The sequence below is a fragment of the Neovison vison genome, chromosome 1 (assembly GCF_020171115.1).
Source record: "Neovison vison isolate M4711 chromosome 1, ASM_NN_V1, whole genome shotgun sequence".
In the NCBI taxonomy this organism is placed as follows: Eukaryota; Metazoa; Chordata; class Mammalia; order Carnivora; family Mustelidae; genus Neogale; species Neogale vison.
The window spans coordinates 65,307,725-65,320,265 of NC_058091.1; the positions used below are offsets into that span (position 1 = coordinate 65,307,725).

At 41.1% G+C, this 12,541-nt stretch overlaps 1 protein-coding gene across 13 annotated transcripts in view; it reads left to right on the forward strand.

Annotated features, from left to right (window-relative positions):
• Positions 1–12,541, forward strand: part of MAP7 (microtubule associated protein 7) — a 167,315-nt gene that overhangs the window by 135,913 nt on the left and 18,861 nt on the right. For 7 of the 13 annotated variants that reach the window (XM_044248094.1, XM_044248058.1, XM_044248113.1 and 4 more), the window contains 4 exons: positions 767–880; positions 5,640–5,791; positions 11,483–11,598; positions 11,944–12,227. In XM_044248094.1, coding sequence (XP_044104029.1) covers positions 767–880; positions 5,640–5,791; positions 11,483–11,598; positions 11,944–12,227 — 666 coding nt within the window. The remainder of the gene's footprint in view (positions 1–766; positions 881–5,639; positions 5,792–11,482; positions 11,599–11,943; positions 12,228–12,541) is intronic. The other 6 variants (XM_044248164.1, XM_044248105.1, XM_044248068.1 and 3 more) reach the window with 1 other exon arrangement.

Genomic DNA, 12,541 nt, shown 5'->3' on the forward strand with positions numbered 1-12,541 from the left:
TTTTCTGGAATGTTCACACACCCACTAGTAATTTCTCACTTTAGGTTTATATTGGATTTTGGTTTTTCTATTTAATTTCATCTTGCTTCCATTTTACCCTTATCCTCCACCAAAATGTTTACATTGTTGTCAAACAGGGACCTGAAAGAACCTGGCTTGCTGAATGGAAAGGAAATCCCAGACAGAACTTTGCCTGAGCCCTCTATCCTTTTATTAGATCTAATTTCCCCCCAGTTGACGAAGTAGCAGCTCATGGACATCTAGAAAATGTGACGGAGACCCTTTCCATCTATATTTGTATAGAAGTGCAGTCTTGCATTAAGCTGCCAAAGCCTGTGTTGGAGTTGATGATTCAGGATACTTAGGAAGCCCTTTGGCTGAGGTGTGTGCCACTTAGTCCTCTGCCCATCCCGATGAGGTCATAGATCAGTATGACTGCATGCCAAACCCAACGGTGACATGATATTTAGGTTTTGTTACCTGTTCACTCCTAAAGGAGGGTGGTTAGCAAAGTCTGCATCCATGAAACTAACATAGAGCCCATCACAAACTTAACATCTTGAAGATGTTGAAGTAAGACAACATTTTGGAATAGCTCCTCCTTTGGGCAGAGTTCCCGTCTCCCAGACCCTATCCCAGCTGTCCTCCCTGGAGAGCCTCGTCTCTTGAAGGCCTGGCATATACAAGCAATAAGTATGATGCTCTTGCCCCCTCCTGCCCCCCGGAAAGAATTCATCTAACATCTCGCTTATGTGGTGACGTCTAGCTCGCCGCCTGCAGCTCAGCCCCTGGGAGAGCAGCGTTGTTAACAGACTGCTGACGCCCACACATTCGTTCCTGGCGAGAAGCAAAAGCACAGCGGCCTTGTCTGGAGATACAGGTAAAACTGTCAAGGTACCACTTTCTTGGTGAGGTAAAGTCTTCCTTTTAAAGCACACCTGAGCCCCCCGGTCCATCCGATCACATCTCGGTCTTCCTCAGTGTGTTCACCTTCTCTCTGCCTGGGTGCAGCAGCTTTGGAAATGTCTGTTGGTGTTGGTTTCATGCTCCTGGTACCACTTCCCCTTTGCATCTTATCTGGACACCAGATGCCAGGCAGACAAAGGATGCCCCTCCTTGGGATCCAATGGCTTTGGATGCTTCTGCGTGTTTGTAGTGTCACCACAAAAACCTACCCCTTCCCCGCTCTTCTCTCTGCCCCTGCATCTGAGCAAACCATCGGAGGTAGACACAATTTAATATTTAATACTAATAGATGGGCTGGAGACTAAAATCAAAGCCCAGGTCGATTTAAGCAAGAGTTTCACGATGTGGCTGTGGGCTAGCTACTTCTGCCTGGGCTGGGCTTTTGTAGGTAATCTAGGAATTAGTACCCTTTCAAATCTCTGAGAGCTGTGGAGAAGGCTAATTACAGTCTTCTTCTTTGTTACATACTTTGAAAATATGGAGAATGTGCCAAGTACTGGTTATTATAATTAGTTATAACTCCTCTGTGTTTTTGAAATGCAAAGCATGCCTGAATAAGCCAATTAGTTTAATGAGAAGTTAGTGTAGAGCCTATATCTAGCTGGAAAGAAAGATACATATGCAGCTTTTCTCAACAGCTCTTTCATGGTGATTTGGTTTTTCCCTAATATCTCTGGGCACAATTGGTATATCTCTGTAAGCAGCCGAGCCGCCCTTGTCTTTGGCGCTTGGGAAATTACACAGCCTCTTCATAAAGTTCCCTTTCAAAATGCTTGGCCTCTGCAAGTCTCTTCATGTTCATTAGCCCTCTTTGCGAAGAATTCTTGGTGGTTTTATGATTTTTTTTTTCCCCATCTCTGGTGCCCAGTGAGGTAATAACAACCCTAATTCTCACAGTACCCCCAGGAGGCAGTCATAGAAGCAAGTGCAGACATTCATACCACCTGCTTATGGAAACCAAGTGCAGTGACAATAAGTGACTTATGGAAGAGCCCCTTAGAATTCAAATTGGTGCATTGGATCTTATACGTGCTTCCCCCCTCCATCCTCAGCGCCTGGAGTGATGCTCTGCGTACGGTTGTGCATTCAATTAGCTGGACCACAGTGTTCTGTGTTTTCTTTGAAGGAACTCTCCTGTCAGCTGTCACATCACATCTGAGATTTTTCTGGAGGAGAAAATACAGCTAACTTTAAGATAGTTTATTTTCTGAGAATGTCATACTCTTTCACAAGTCATGAAGTTTTTCCATATGTCCAGCTAATTGAAGAAACTGTAACATTGCTTTCAGTCCTGTTTCGTAGGCTCTAAATAGTTGAGGGCTCTGATGCTTTGGAATCTCCACCCCATATGTGGTTTCATGCTGAATGACTGCCTTGCAGCTGAGAAAGCGTCTGTCTTTGCTGTTTCTGTCACCACTAACTTGTGTCAATTCTTTTCGTCCTCCTCCAGTCCTTTTCAACATCATTGGCTCATTCTCCACCCACTCTGCCCACCCATCTTCCCACATTCCCTCTTCACTGTTCTACTCTATCAGGGTGCTTTTTGCCTGCTGGCTGCCTGTTCTTTGCTTTGCAACTTTTCCATTCTCCTTCTCACAAATGGATACATTTCTGTAATTTATATTACTGTGAAGCAATGCATAGGCCTTTACTTGAGTTGCCGCTCTTATTAATACAGTCCTTAGGTGATTGTTACTTTATTATTGCCTTGATATACCTTATATTTAACCAACCAGAACTGTTGTTTTTCTTTATTTTCCATTTGAGATTATATATGTAATTACGTTTATCTTGTCAAAAACACTGTATTCATCACTTTTCCTTTTTCCATCTGCTCTCCACAATTATTCTTCCTTGTCTTTCCATTTTACTGTTGTCTCCTGAGTTCATCTTAAATCTGGTTGCCACTGGCAAGAGGATGACCTATGTCCAAATCCAGGGTTACAAGAGCAGATCACAACAGCCATCCTTACCCATAGGGTGTTTGGTGATGGCAAACTCCCAGAAGAAGCAGTAAGAGCATTTGAAATTTTCAGTTCCCCTACCTCTCATTTGTGGCCACTGCTTTGGGTTGACTTCTCCATGCCCATTTTTAAAAATACATTTAAAATACATGTGATTGTTAGAGCTCAGGGTTAAATGAGTTGATACATGTAAAATATTTAGAGTAGTACCCATACATAGTAGACACTCAATAAATGTTATTAATATTATTTTATTTTATAAGTTTTCTATTCTCTGTGCTATACTCTGCCTACTTGTACTGCATTTTCTTTTCTCTGCACCTTTTCATATAGTTCATTTAGAAGATTTTGAGTAAGTTAAATTAATGCACCCTTGCTACCAAGAGTAGAAGGAAATAGAGATATTATAGAAGATTGTCTACTGGACACTCCCTAGAAGAATGTTCATGTTTAATAAAACTACTTTGGGATACGAAGAGCACTCTGGGAAAATCAAAATGCTGTATATTATTGCTCTTACTCTCTTCTTCGGAAGGGCAAGATAATTCCAATAAATGATTGAAAGGTTTCAGGTTTTTTACTAGTTGCAGTTCTGAACAACCAATTCCATGAAACATAATGTCTTTAGAAAGAATTTACAGTGTTTGTTTTGGCCAGACAATATTCCTTAAACAATTAAATTTGAGGATTCTTGTACAAACTTCACTAGATGGATTGAAGGATATTTTTCTTCCTTTGCTTAATATGACCTCGGTGCTACAATACAGAAAGAACCAAAGGCATGATGAGATTGGCTTACAGCCATCGATGATCATCTCAGGATCATCTCAGCTCCCTAGATACCCCCAAAATTATTTTCTGCTGGAGGAAAATGAACTCCTATTTCTGTGTTTCCTTTTTTTCTGTTAGATCCTGGCCTCAGAGCAGGGCTGTGGTCTAAGGTCTCTTGATTCTGGAGCAAGGTGAACGGCCTCTAGTTGTGCCCTGGGCAGTCTGTGCCTCTCCTGGTCATTAATCCCCTGGAAGTGCCTTGTGCCAGGATGTTATTCTTCAAATGCATTTGACTGGTTTGCAAGAATTTTGAATCATTGAGCTCTTCCGAGTCTGGGAAATGCAAATGCTTTGTTGTGGTGCTTGAAAAGAGTTATTTTCTAGTAGTTTCCCCTGTGATCACAAGAAGACAATTGAGACTAGGTTCTTTCTCCTTTCTCACAATGAAAGGAAACTTCCTTCACCATTAAGGTCTAAAGCAAAGTTTTAGGTCAACTCCCAAGTTAAGATACACATATTCTTTTAAGGAGGGCTGAGAGGGAATGCCAAGTGTTTTAGTTTATCTTGAAGCAACAGAGTTCTGTTTTGAGAGGACTGGAAAAGAGAATGCAATTTCTAGTCCATTCCCTGCCTTGACCATTTAGCGATAACCAAAAAATAATATGAATTGTTTAATAAGAGAGCACGTGAATAAATAAGCAATCGGATCAACTTTCTGTCTGTAAATGAAACCAAAATAACAGTTTCAACTCTATAATTCCAAAATTCCTAATTTGCCTTGTGAACTTTTGAGTTTTTAATTTACTAATAAATACCATTATACTTAGCTGAAATAATGGTCTTTTTAAAAGTTTGCTACAATCGCTTTAGGTGGGTAAAGTCATTTCATAACATTATCCAAGCACGTAGTATTCTTTGCAAGGAGTCATGTTTAATTGTCTCATCTTTTTCTGGAGAAAAAGATTTCTGAGTGAGATCTGAAAAATGAACCTTGGAACCTTAGAATCCACACTTTTGATACCTATGTCATGTTATATGAACTTCCTTAAACCTTTTTTTTTGCCCAGAATGACTTGATTAATGATTGTGTTTCTGTGAAGGTTAATAATCAGAAAATGTGATTTAAAAACAAAAACAAAAAAAACCTGAGTAAAACAGTAAAAGCTATCCACAATTCAACTTTATTTTTGGCCGTTCTAACATGTATATGTTCTGTTCACCATTTGAAATGATTACATTCCGTACCCCCATATCTTCTACTGCTTGTTATAAACCATCAAATGCTTTGACTTTTGGGAAAACCCAGAAGTCACGCATCTGATCTGGCTTTAAAGAGACAAAACATTTACAGATTTTGTTTCTGGAAATTATCAGTTATCCTTGTAACAAGCCTGAACACCTAGTACGACTTGGTTATCTAACATTGTAAAAATTCCGTTGTGTTTTCCACTGGCTTTTGAACTTTACTCCTGAAATGGCTGGAGTCCACCTTGCTTGCCTGCTTGCTTACTTCCTGTCTCCACCTTTCGTTCCATCTTAAAGCTAATTAGGAAAAATCTGTTTATAAACAGTTCTTATATAAAATGATCTGTCACTAATGTCATGTTTTACCAGAACCATCAGTTCATAGGAATATAAGCCCATTGCTTTCCTTAATATTAGACTACATCTGTATCTTTACTCAATATTTCAATAGCCCAATAACTTATGTAGTCTAGATTTTTCACTTGGACATGGCTTCTCTTTGGACACACTGTAAACCGATAGGACTGTGAGAGGAGAGTTGGCTGTGATGGTTCTGGACACCTTTAGGTAATAACTTCTTCTCCCTACTTTTCTCTCTGTCTCTGCTTTGCTCCTTTTCCTGAACCCGCTTTTGGCTTTCCTTCAACTGCTCCTCTGGCGCTCTTGTGTGTAAAACAATCACCTACACCCTAGTTATCCCCATTTGTCCTCGTTCAGCATCTTGCAGCCCCATCAACATCATGCCCTACAGAGCTGCACACTCTAGAAATCTGACAGAGCGACCCAAATTCTCAGTAACGCCACCGGAGGGCTCCGCGAGAAGGAGGACGGTTCCCGGCACCGCGGTGAGTAGCCGGTGGGAGTAGCCTGGCGAGTCTGTGCTATTTCTGTGCAGAATGGACACCAGCCCCAGGTGCCCTGTGGGTGTCAGAGTGGGAGGTGCCCACACCTGGGCGGTGGCGTTCCCCACGCTCCCTCTAGAAATGTGAGTTGGGCTCCCCCTAGAAATGTGAACTTGAGAATGAAAACTATTCTCTGTTCAAGTGTGTGCATGCACAGGGGGCCTGTGTGTGAATCAAGGTCACGCCAGCACACTTCTTCATGTTTGCCAGTCAGAAAGCCCTGGAAGGGCATGTGGGCCTAGACGGCTGCCTCTGCCTTTTCTTACAGCATATCCAGGAGCTTGCTGAACTCTGAATGTGGTTCACCAAAAAAAGCAAAACAAAGCATTTTTGTCTGCCTAGCTTTTCTCTGTCAAGGCCCAAATCTTACAATATAGTAAGCAAATATTTTGAAAACACTAGTGATTTGCTAGGTAACAAATTCTTGAAAGGCAGTTGGGCTGTGTCAGAGACTCGGATTTTGCAAGTGAAGAATATAACTTGTACTTGTGAGACCTGGCAAGGTGGCTGAGCCAACGCAAGTTTTCACTGATAATGAATTTCATGCCATAAATGCAGTGAGGTAACTTTTGTGTCTCTAAGCACCTTTCTTCTTCACACTGTGTGTTATTTGGTATCTGCTGAAAGAAGTAGATACTGTTGTGTGGTCTTCTGTCATTGTACTTACTCCTAAAGGACCAGAAGATCTCATTCCCATGGGAATACTGTGACCTGTTTAATGAAAGGCCAAACAATTTTTTTTTTAATCTTAACTTCGCAGAGCAGTTCAGATTTATAAAGCTGATGGACACTTAGAAGGATGCTGCTTAGATGTTTGAGAATAGTTTGAGGGTTGTGAGAGCTTGATGGCTTTTCCTATAGGCAGTTTTCTTCCAAGCCCCAGGTTTTCAGGAATCTGCATTTAATTCCTGATTCAGTCAGACCCCCAGACCTCCAGAGCTGCAAGGAGGTCTTGCGAATGAAGCTTGAGGTGAAACTACCTTGGATGTCTGGGTAGTTGTTCATCATTAGCATGGTAGCCTCAGAAAGCCTAGCTGTGGATAAAAAGCCATAGTTAGAACAGCTTTGCCCCCAGAGGTTGGGGACGTCCTGGAGGGGGAGAAGCCTTTAGCAAAGGAAAAGCATCTTGTTATGGATAAAAACATAACCTAACATGCCAGGAGGGAAGGATCAGAGCAGACCCTTGGCCAACAGATTAAAGGAGAGGGATTTGTCATCACATGATTCAGAAACTCCGCTTTCTCACCCACTTTAATTTTTTTTTTATGCCTTCCTCTTCTGTATTTGATTTATTGGTCATCTTTTCACCTCCTTACCAAATATTAAGGCAAATACCTGTTTCCGGAAGTGACTCACAATTCCTTTATAACCCAGAGCTGCCCCTTGGAGTTCAGCTGAACCACCAGCCACCAGTGGTTATGGAACGCTTGAGAAGTGGCTAGTGGCGGGGTGGGGGGGGAGAAAAAGTCACTAGTGAGAATACCAAAAACAACTTTAAATTCCATTTCCTTTTTAAAAAAATGTTTAACTATAGTTAAAAAAAAAAAGGTAACAAAATTTACCATCTTAACTATTTTTAAGCATCCATTTCAGTAATGTTATGTCTGTTCACATTGTTGTGCAGCATATCCCCGGAACTAATTAAATCTTACAAAACTGAAACTATCCCCACTGAACAACAGTTCCCCATGTCCTCCTCTCCCAACCTGTGACAACTCACCATTTTACTTTGTTTCTTTGAATTTGACTACATTTAGACATGCCATATAAATAGAATCATTTGTCCTTTCGTGACTGGCTCGTGTCACTTTGTATAATGTCCTTAAGGTCTGCCCACCCATGTTGTAGCATGTCACAGGATTTCTGTCCTTTTTAAGGCCAATAATATCCCATTGTGTGTATGCATGCATGCGTATACACATGAACACACGTGTACACATCTACCAGATTTTGTTAATCCATTCATCTGCTGGTGGACATTTGAACTGCTTCTGCCTCTTGAATCTGAATAACGCTACGATTAGCCCTGCTGTATATGTGGGTAGCAAATTATGTCTTCAAGATCTTGCCTTCAGTCTTTTGGGATATATACCCAGAAGTGGGATTGCTGGGTTTTGTGGTAATTCTATTTCTAGTATTTTGGTGAACTGCCATGCCATACTGTTTTTCATAGCAAATGAACCATATTACTCATATTCCCACCAACAGTATAGAGGGGTTCCACTTCTTCCACGTCCTCACCGATTTTCTGGGGTTTTGTTTGTTCTATAGTGGCCATCCTAATAGCGGGAGGCTCTGTCTGATTGTGATTTTGATTTGCATTTCTCTAATCATCAGTGATGTTGAACATCTTTTTATGTTTGTGGGCCATTCCCATATCTCTTTTGTAGGAAAATCTATTCAAGTCCTTTGCTCGTTTTTTAATCTTGTTTTTTAATTTGTTTCATCTTAATTTTAATTTATGAGTTGTAGCGTATGTACATATTCTGGATATTATGTATTCTGGATACTAATCTCTTATCAGATGTATGATTTGCAAGTATTTCTCTTATTCTGTAGTTTATTTCCTTAATCTTTTGATTGTATCCTTTGATACACAGGAGTGTTTAAGTTTGATGCAGTTCCATTTGTCTATTTCTGCTTTTGTTGCCTGTGCTTTTGGTGTCATATCCAAGAAATCCTTCATTATCAAATCCAGTGTCATGAAGCTTCCTGTTTTTTGGCAGGAATTTTATAGTTTTAAGCACTACATTTAGGTCTCTAATCCATTTAGAGTTAGTTTCTGTCTACAGTGTAAGCTAAGAGTCCAGCTATGTTCTTTGGCATGTCGATATCCAGTTTTCCCAGCACCATCTGTTGAAGAGACTGTCTTTTTCCCCATCCAGTGCTCTTGGCACCCTTATTGAGGATCCTTTGACTGTAAACTTTAAGGATTTATTTCTGGGCTCTTGACTCCATTGGTCTGCATGTCTCTCTTCATGTCAGTACCACACTGTTTTGATTACTGTAGCTTTGTAGTATGTTTTGAAATCAGGAAGCGACTTTGTTCTGACTTTCTTCTTTCTTTTCAAGATTGTTTTGTCTATTCAGAGTCCCTTGAAGTTCCGTATGAATTTAGAATAGATACTTCTATTTATGCAAAAAATGACATTGGATTCTGATAGCGCTTGCTTAGAATCTGTAGGTCCTTGTGGGTAGTATTGACATTTTAACAATAAGTCTTCTAGTCTGTGAACACAGAATGTCTTCCCATTTGTGTTCTTTTCATTTCTTTTAGCAGTGTCTTTTAGTTTTCAGTGTATGTGTCTTCTGTCTTCTTGGTAAAGTTTATAACTAAGGGATAAACTTTTTTTCTTTCTGATGGTATTATACATAGGAATGTTTCCATAGCTTTTTTCAATTTTATCTGATTTTAATTCATTTAGATCTAAACTCAAATGACCAAATATGGGTAGTGGCTAGCTTATTGGACAGCACAGATGTAGGACATTTCTGTTATCACAGAATATTCTATTGGGCAAGCAGGGTCTTGGAGTATTGGTCTATATTGTCTCTTTTGTATTCTAATCCTAACTCTAATTGTAAAATCAAAGTCTTTGTCCTGCTGGTCCAGTGTCCACTGACATGTGCACCTTGCTGTGTGTGTTCCACATTAACCTTGTGGAAAATGTTAATAGGAAAGATTATTGTACAGACCACTGGCTATTAACTCAGATCAGGGGGAGGATGAGGAATGCCTTTACATGTATGGTACCCAGACAGGTGATTGGGTGACAAGACCAGTGAAAAGACATCTAAAAGATCTAAGAGGGTAAAACCATCTACCTGCCTGAGGATGTCATCTCAAGTATTCAACATTTTTCTCAACCTCTCTTTGCCTATTTCCCTACCTCTTTAAGATGAATAAAAGGAGGGCAGTTTTAGAAAGAATTGGTTCAATGGCACTCTAACATTTTTTTTTAATCCCAAAAGAAGAATTATACAGTTCTTGTAGGTTCTTTCCCTCGATGCCTGTCTTACCAAGACACAGATGATGAACTTTATCCCTGTTTCCTCTGCATCACAAATTACCCTGAATTATTTTCCCATTCAGATAGCTCCTTAATTTGACTTCAGCCAAAGTAAAATGTTTTGAGAAAAAGGAAAAGAAAAGTTACTTGAGGTGCTTAATGCCAGCTTCCCTTGGGAAGAGCCCCAGTTCTTCCACTCTGGCACTGATACGCTACAGACATGATTGCCACCCAGTATAGCAGCCGGAAGGTGTGACTGCCACATCTGCCACCCAAGGACAACAACTGACTTCTGAGGCCTCACCTCCCACCTTCTGGGATCAGAAATCAGGGCAAAGGCTGGTCAGGCAGCCACAAGTGATATAGAACTGACACGCATCTTGTGAAGTTCTTCCCTGCCCCGGTGTTCGTTCATTAGTTTTACTTAGAAATTCTGGGAAGACACTGAGTATTATTTTGATACTCATGTTTTCCCCCCACCTCTAGCCCAGTCCATCAACTCAGATGCTACTAAGGAAAGTGGAGAGAAGCAATTAGAAGGGACGCTGAAGGGGAGTAAGAAGGGGGAAACAAAGAAAGGAAGAAGGGAGTTAATGCTTGCTCCAGGCAGGAAGGAGAGAAAAGGGGGACACTACCAGGTTCGTGGCCCTACAGATAGATAAAATAAATGAAGTTCTGTCCCTTGCCTTCGACTCCCACTGTCTGCTTTCCTGCCAGGGTCGCATGGAGTCGGGTCCTGACAGGTGCTCACACACATGCCTCCGGCGAGCATCCAGCCCCATCCCAGGACCTTGTTGGCGTGTTTCAGATACTTAGAATGAGTCTTTCTCGCTCTTTGCGGTTTGTTGTTGTTGTTGTTTTTGTCTTTTTTGTCGCAGTTGGCTATAGATTACCAAACAGTTCTGGGTTTCCTTTTGTTCATTTTGACTTAGAAAAGGTATCACCTCCCTGGCTGAATTTCTAGTGCACCATTAGAAGAGGAATGATGTTTTGACCCACTCTCCCTTTTCCACTTTATCCTCAAAGAAGATTAAAAATAGCTAAAACTCTTCACCTTGAACCTGACTTTTCCTTCAAAGGCCATTAGATGAGAAAGGGATTACTTATATAGTATCAGTATAAAGGAAAAAAAGGAATTAACCTCTGCTGTAGCAGACACATAAATTTTTTTAAAAAGTAAGTCTTGAATATGTTATGTTCCAACATAGGAAAAAAAAATGCTGAAGAATTAAAATGGGGGGTGGGCAGGGAGAAATGGAAGTCACTTTTATTTCGATACTTGTCTGGGTTAAAAAAGGTAATGAGAGAATTTACCCCAGGTTATTGTAGGCACAAAGTAAGTATAGGTGCTTTCTAAGAGTATAAGTGTATTTTTTTTTTAACAAATGTAACTCCACCTCAGACATCAACAATTTTATTATCAGTGTCAGATGGTGTTAATTCAGTTATATGGTTCAGGTTTGAGGTAACAAGGGCTTTTTGTGGCAATGTAATGGATATAAACGACAAAGGCTGGAAATTTTCCAAAAAGTCACTCAGTGGGTTGCAGCTCCACTGTTGATACTGTGAATGGGACTGTTCCACCCATAGCAAAATCTGATTAATTGTGTTTCTCCAAACTTAGGGCTATAAAAGAGAGAAGGAGAGAGAAAACCTACCATTCCACTCCACACCTGGCATTCGGAGGGCACTGTCTCCATCTCATTCCAAAGCAAGATCACCAGCTCCCTCCCGACTTTGGTAAGTGACATGTAAGCGGTTGGCTGGGTTGCCGCATGTTGAAGCATCTGTAGCTTCTGTTCTCTGAAAGCAAACTATTTATTCTCTCCCCACTGTTTGCCATTGACTTAGGGAATAACATTTTTCCTTGTAGGAAGGGAAAAAGGAAATAGGAGTGAGTCTCTAAAGTGAATATTTCTCTGTTTGCTACATAAAAAAACAAACACACCAGCTTGGTATCTTCATTTCTTTTCCTTCCTGGTGCTGGCTTGCTAGGACTATCACCTGGTAGAGGAGTGGGGAAAGGAAGGGTCTGGCAGGCTGGCTTTGATGGCTCCCATTCTCTTTCCCCGATGTGTTGCCCAGGTTGCCATCCAAATCCTTTCCTCATCTGCCTGGCACACCCAGACCAGCCTCGTCCTTGCCTCCCGGATCAGTCAAAGCAGCCTCTGCTCAGGCCCGGCCCCCATCCCCTGGCAACATCCGCCCTGTCAAGAGAGAAGTCAGAGTGGAACCCGAGAAGAAAGACCCTGAGAAGGAATCCCAGAATGCTGCCAAAGAGCCATCACTTAAGGGCAGAACACCTTTAGTGAAGGTGGAAGAAGCCACAGTTGAAGAGGGGACCCCTGCTGAGCCGGAAGCTGCTCCCGGTAAGGTTCAGCTGCCTTGTGATGCAGCATGGGTTGCTTGCTCTTCCTGGGAGACTTAGACATTTCCCCGAAGATTCATTTCAGGAGCTTTTCCCATGTGCGATTTTCTTATGTATAAAGAAAGGCACATCTGATGAAAAGCCTGTCATTGGAGGCACAGCATATTAGTTCAGGTATGATTTATGAAACCTTCTATTGACTGAGTCCAGATTTTCACAAAACGTGGTGTTCAGAGCCCCCACAGCAGGATTGCTTGTATTAGTTATTTCTACTGCTGTGTAACAAATCAGCCTAAAACTTTGAAGCTCATAAAA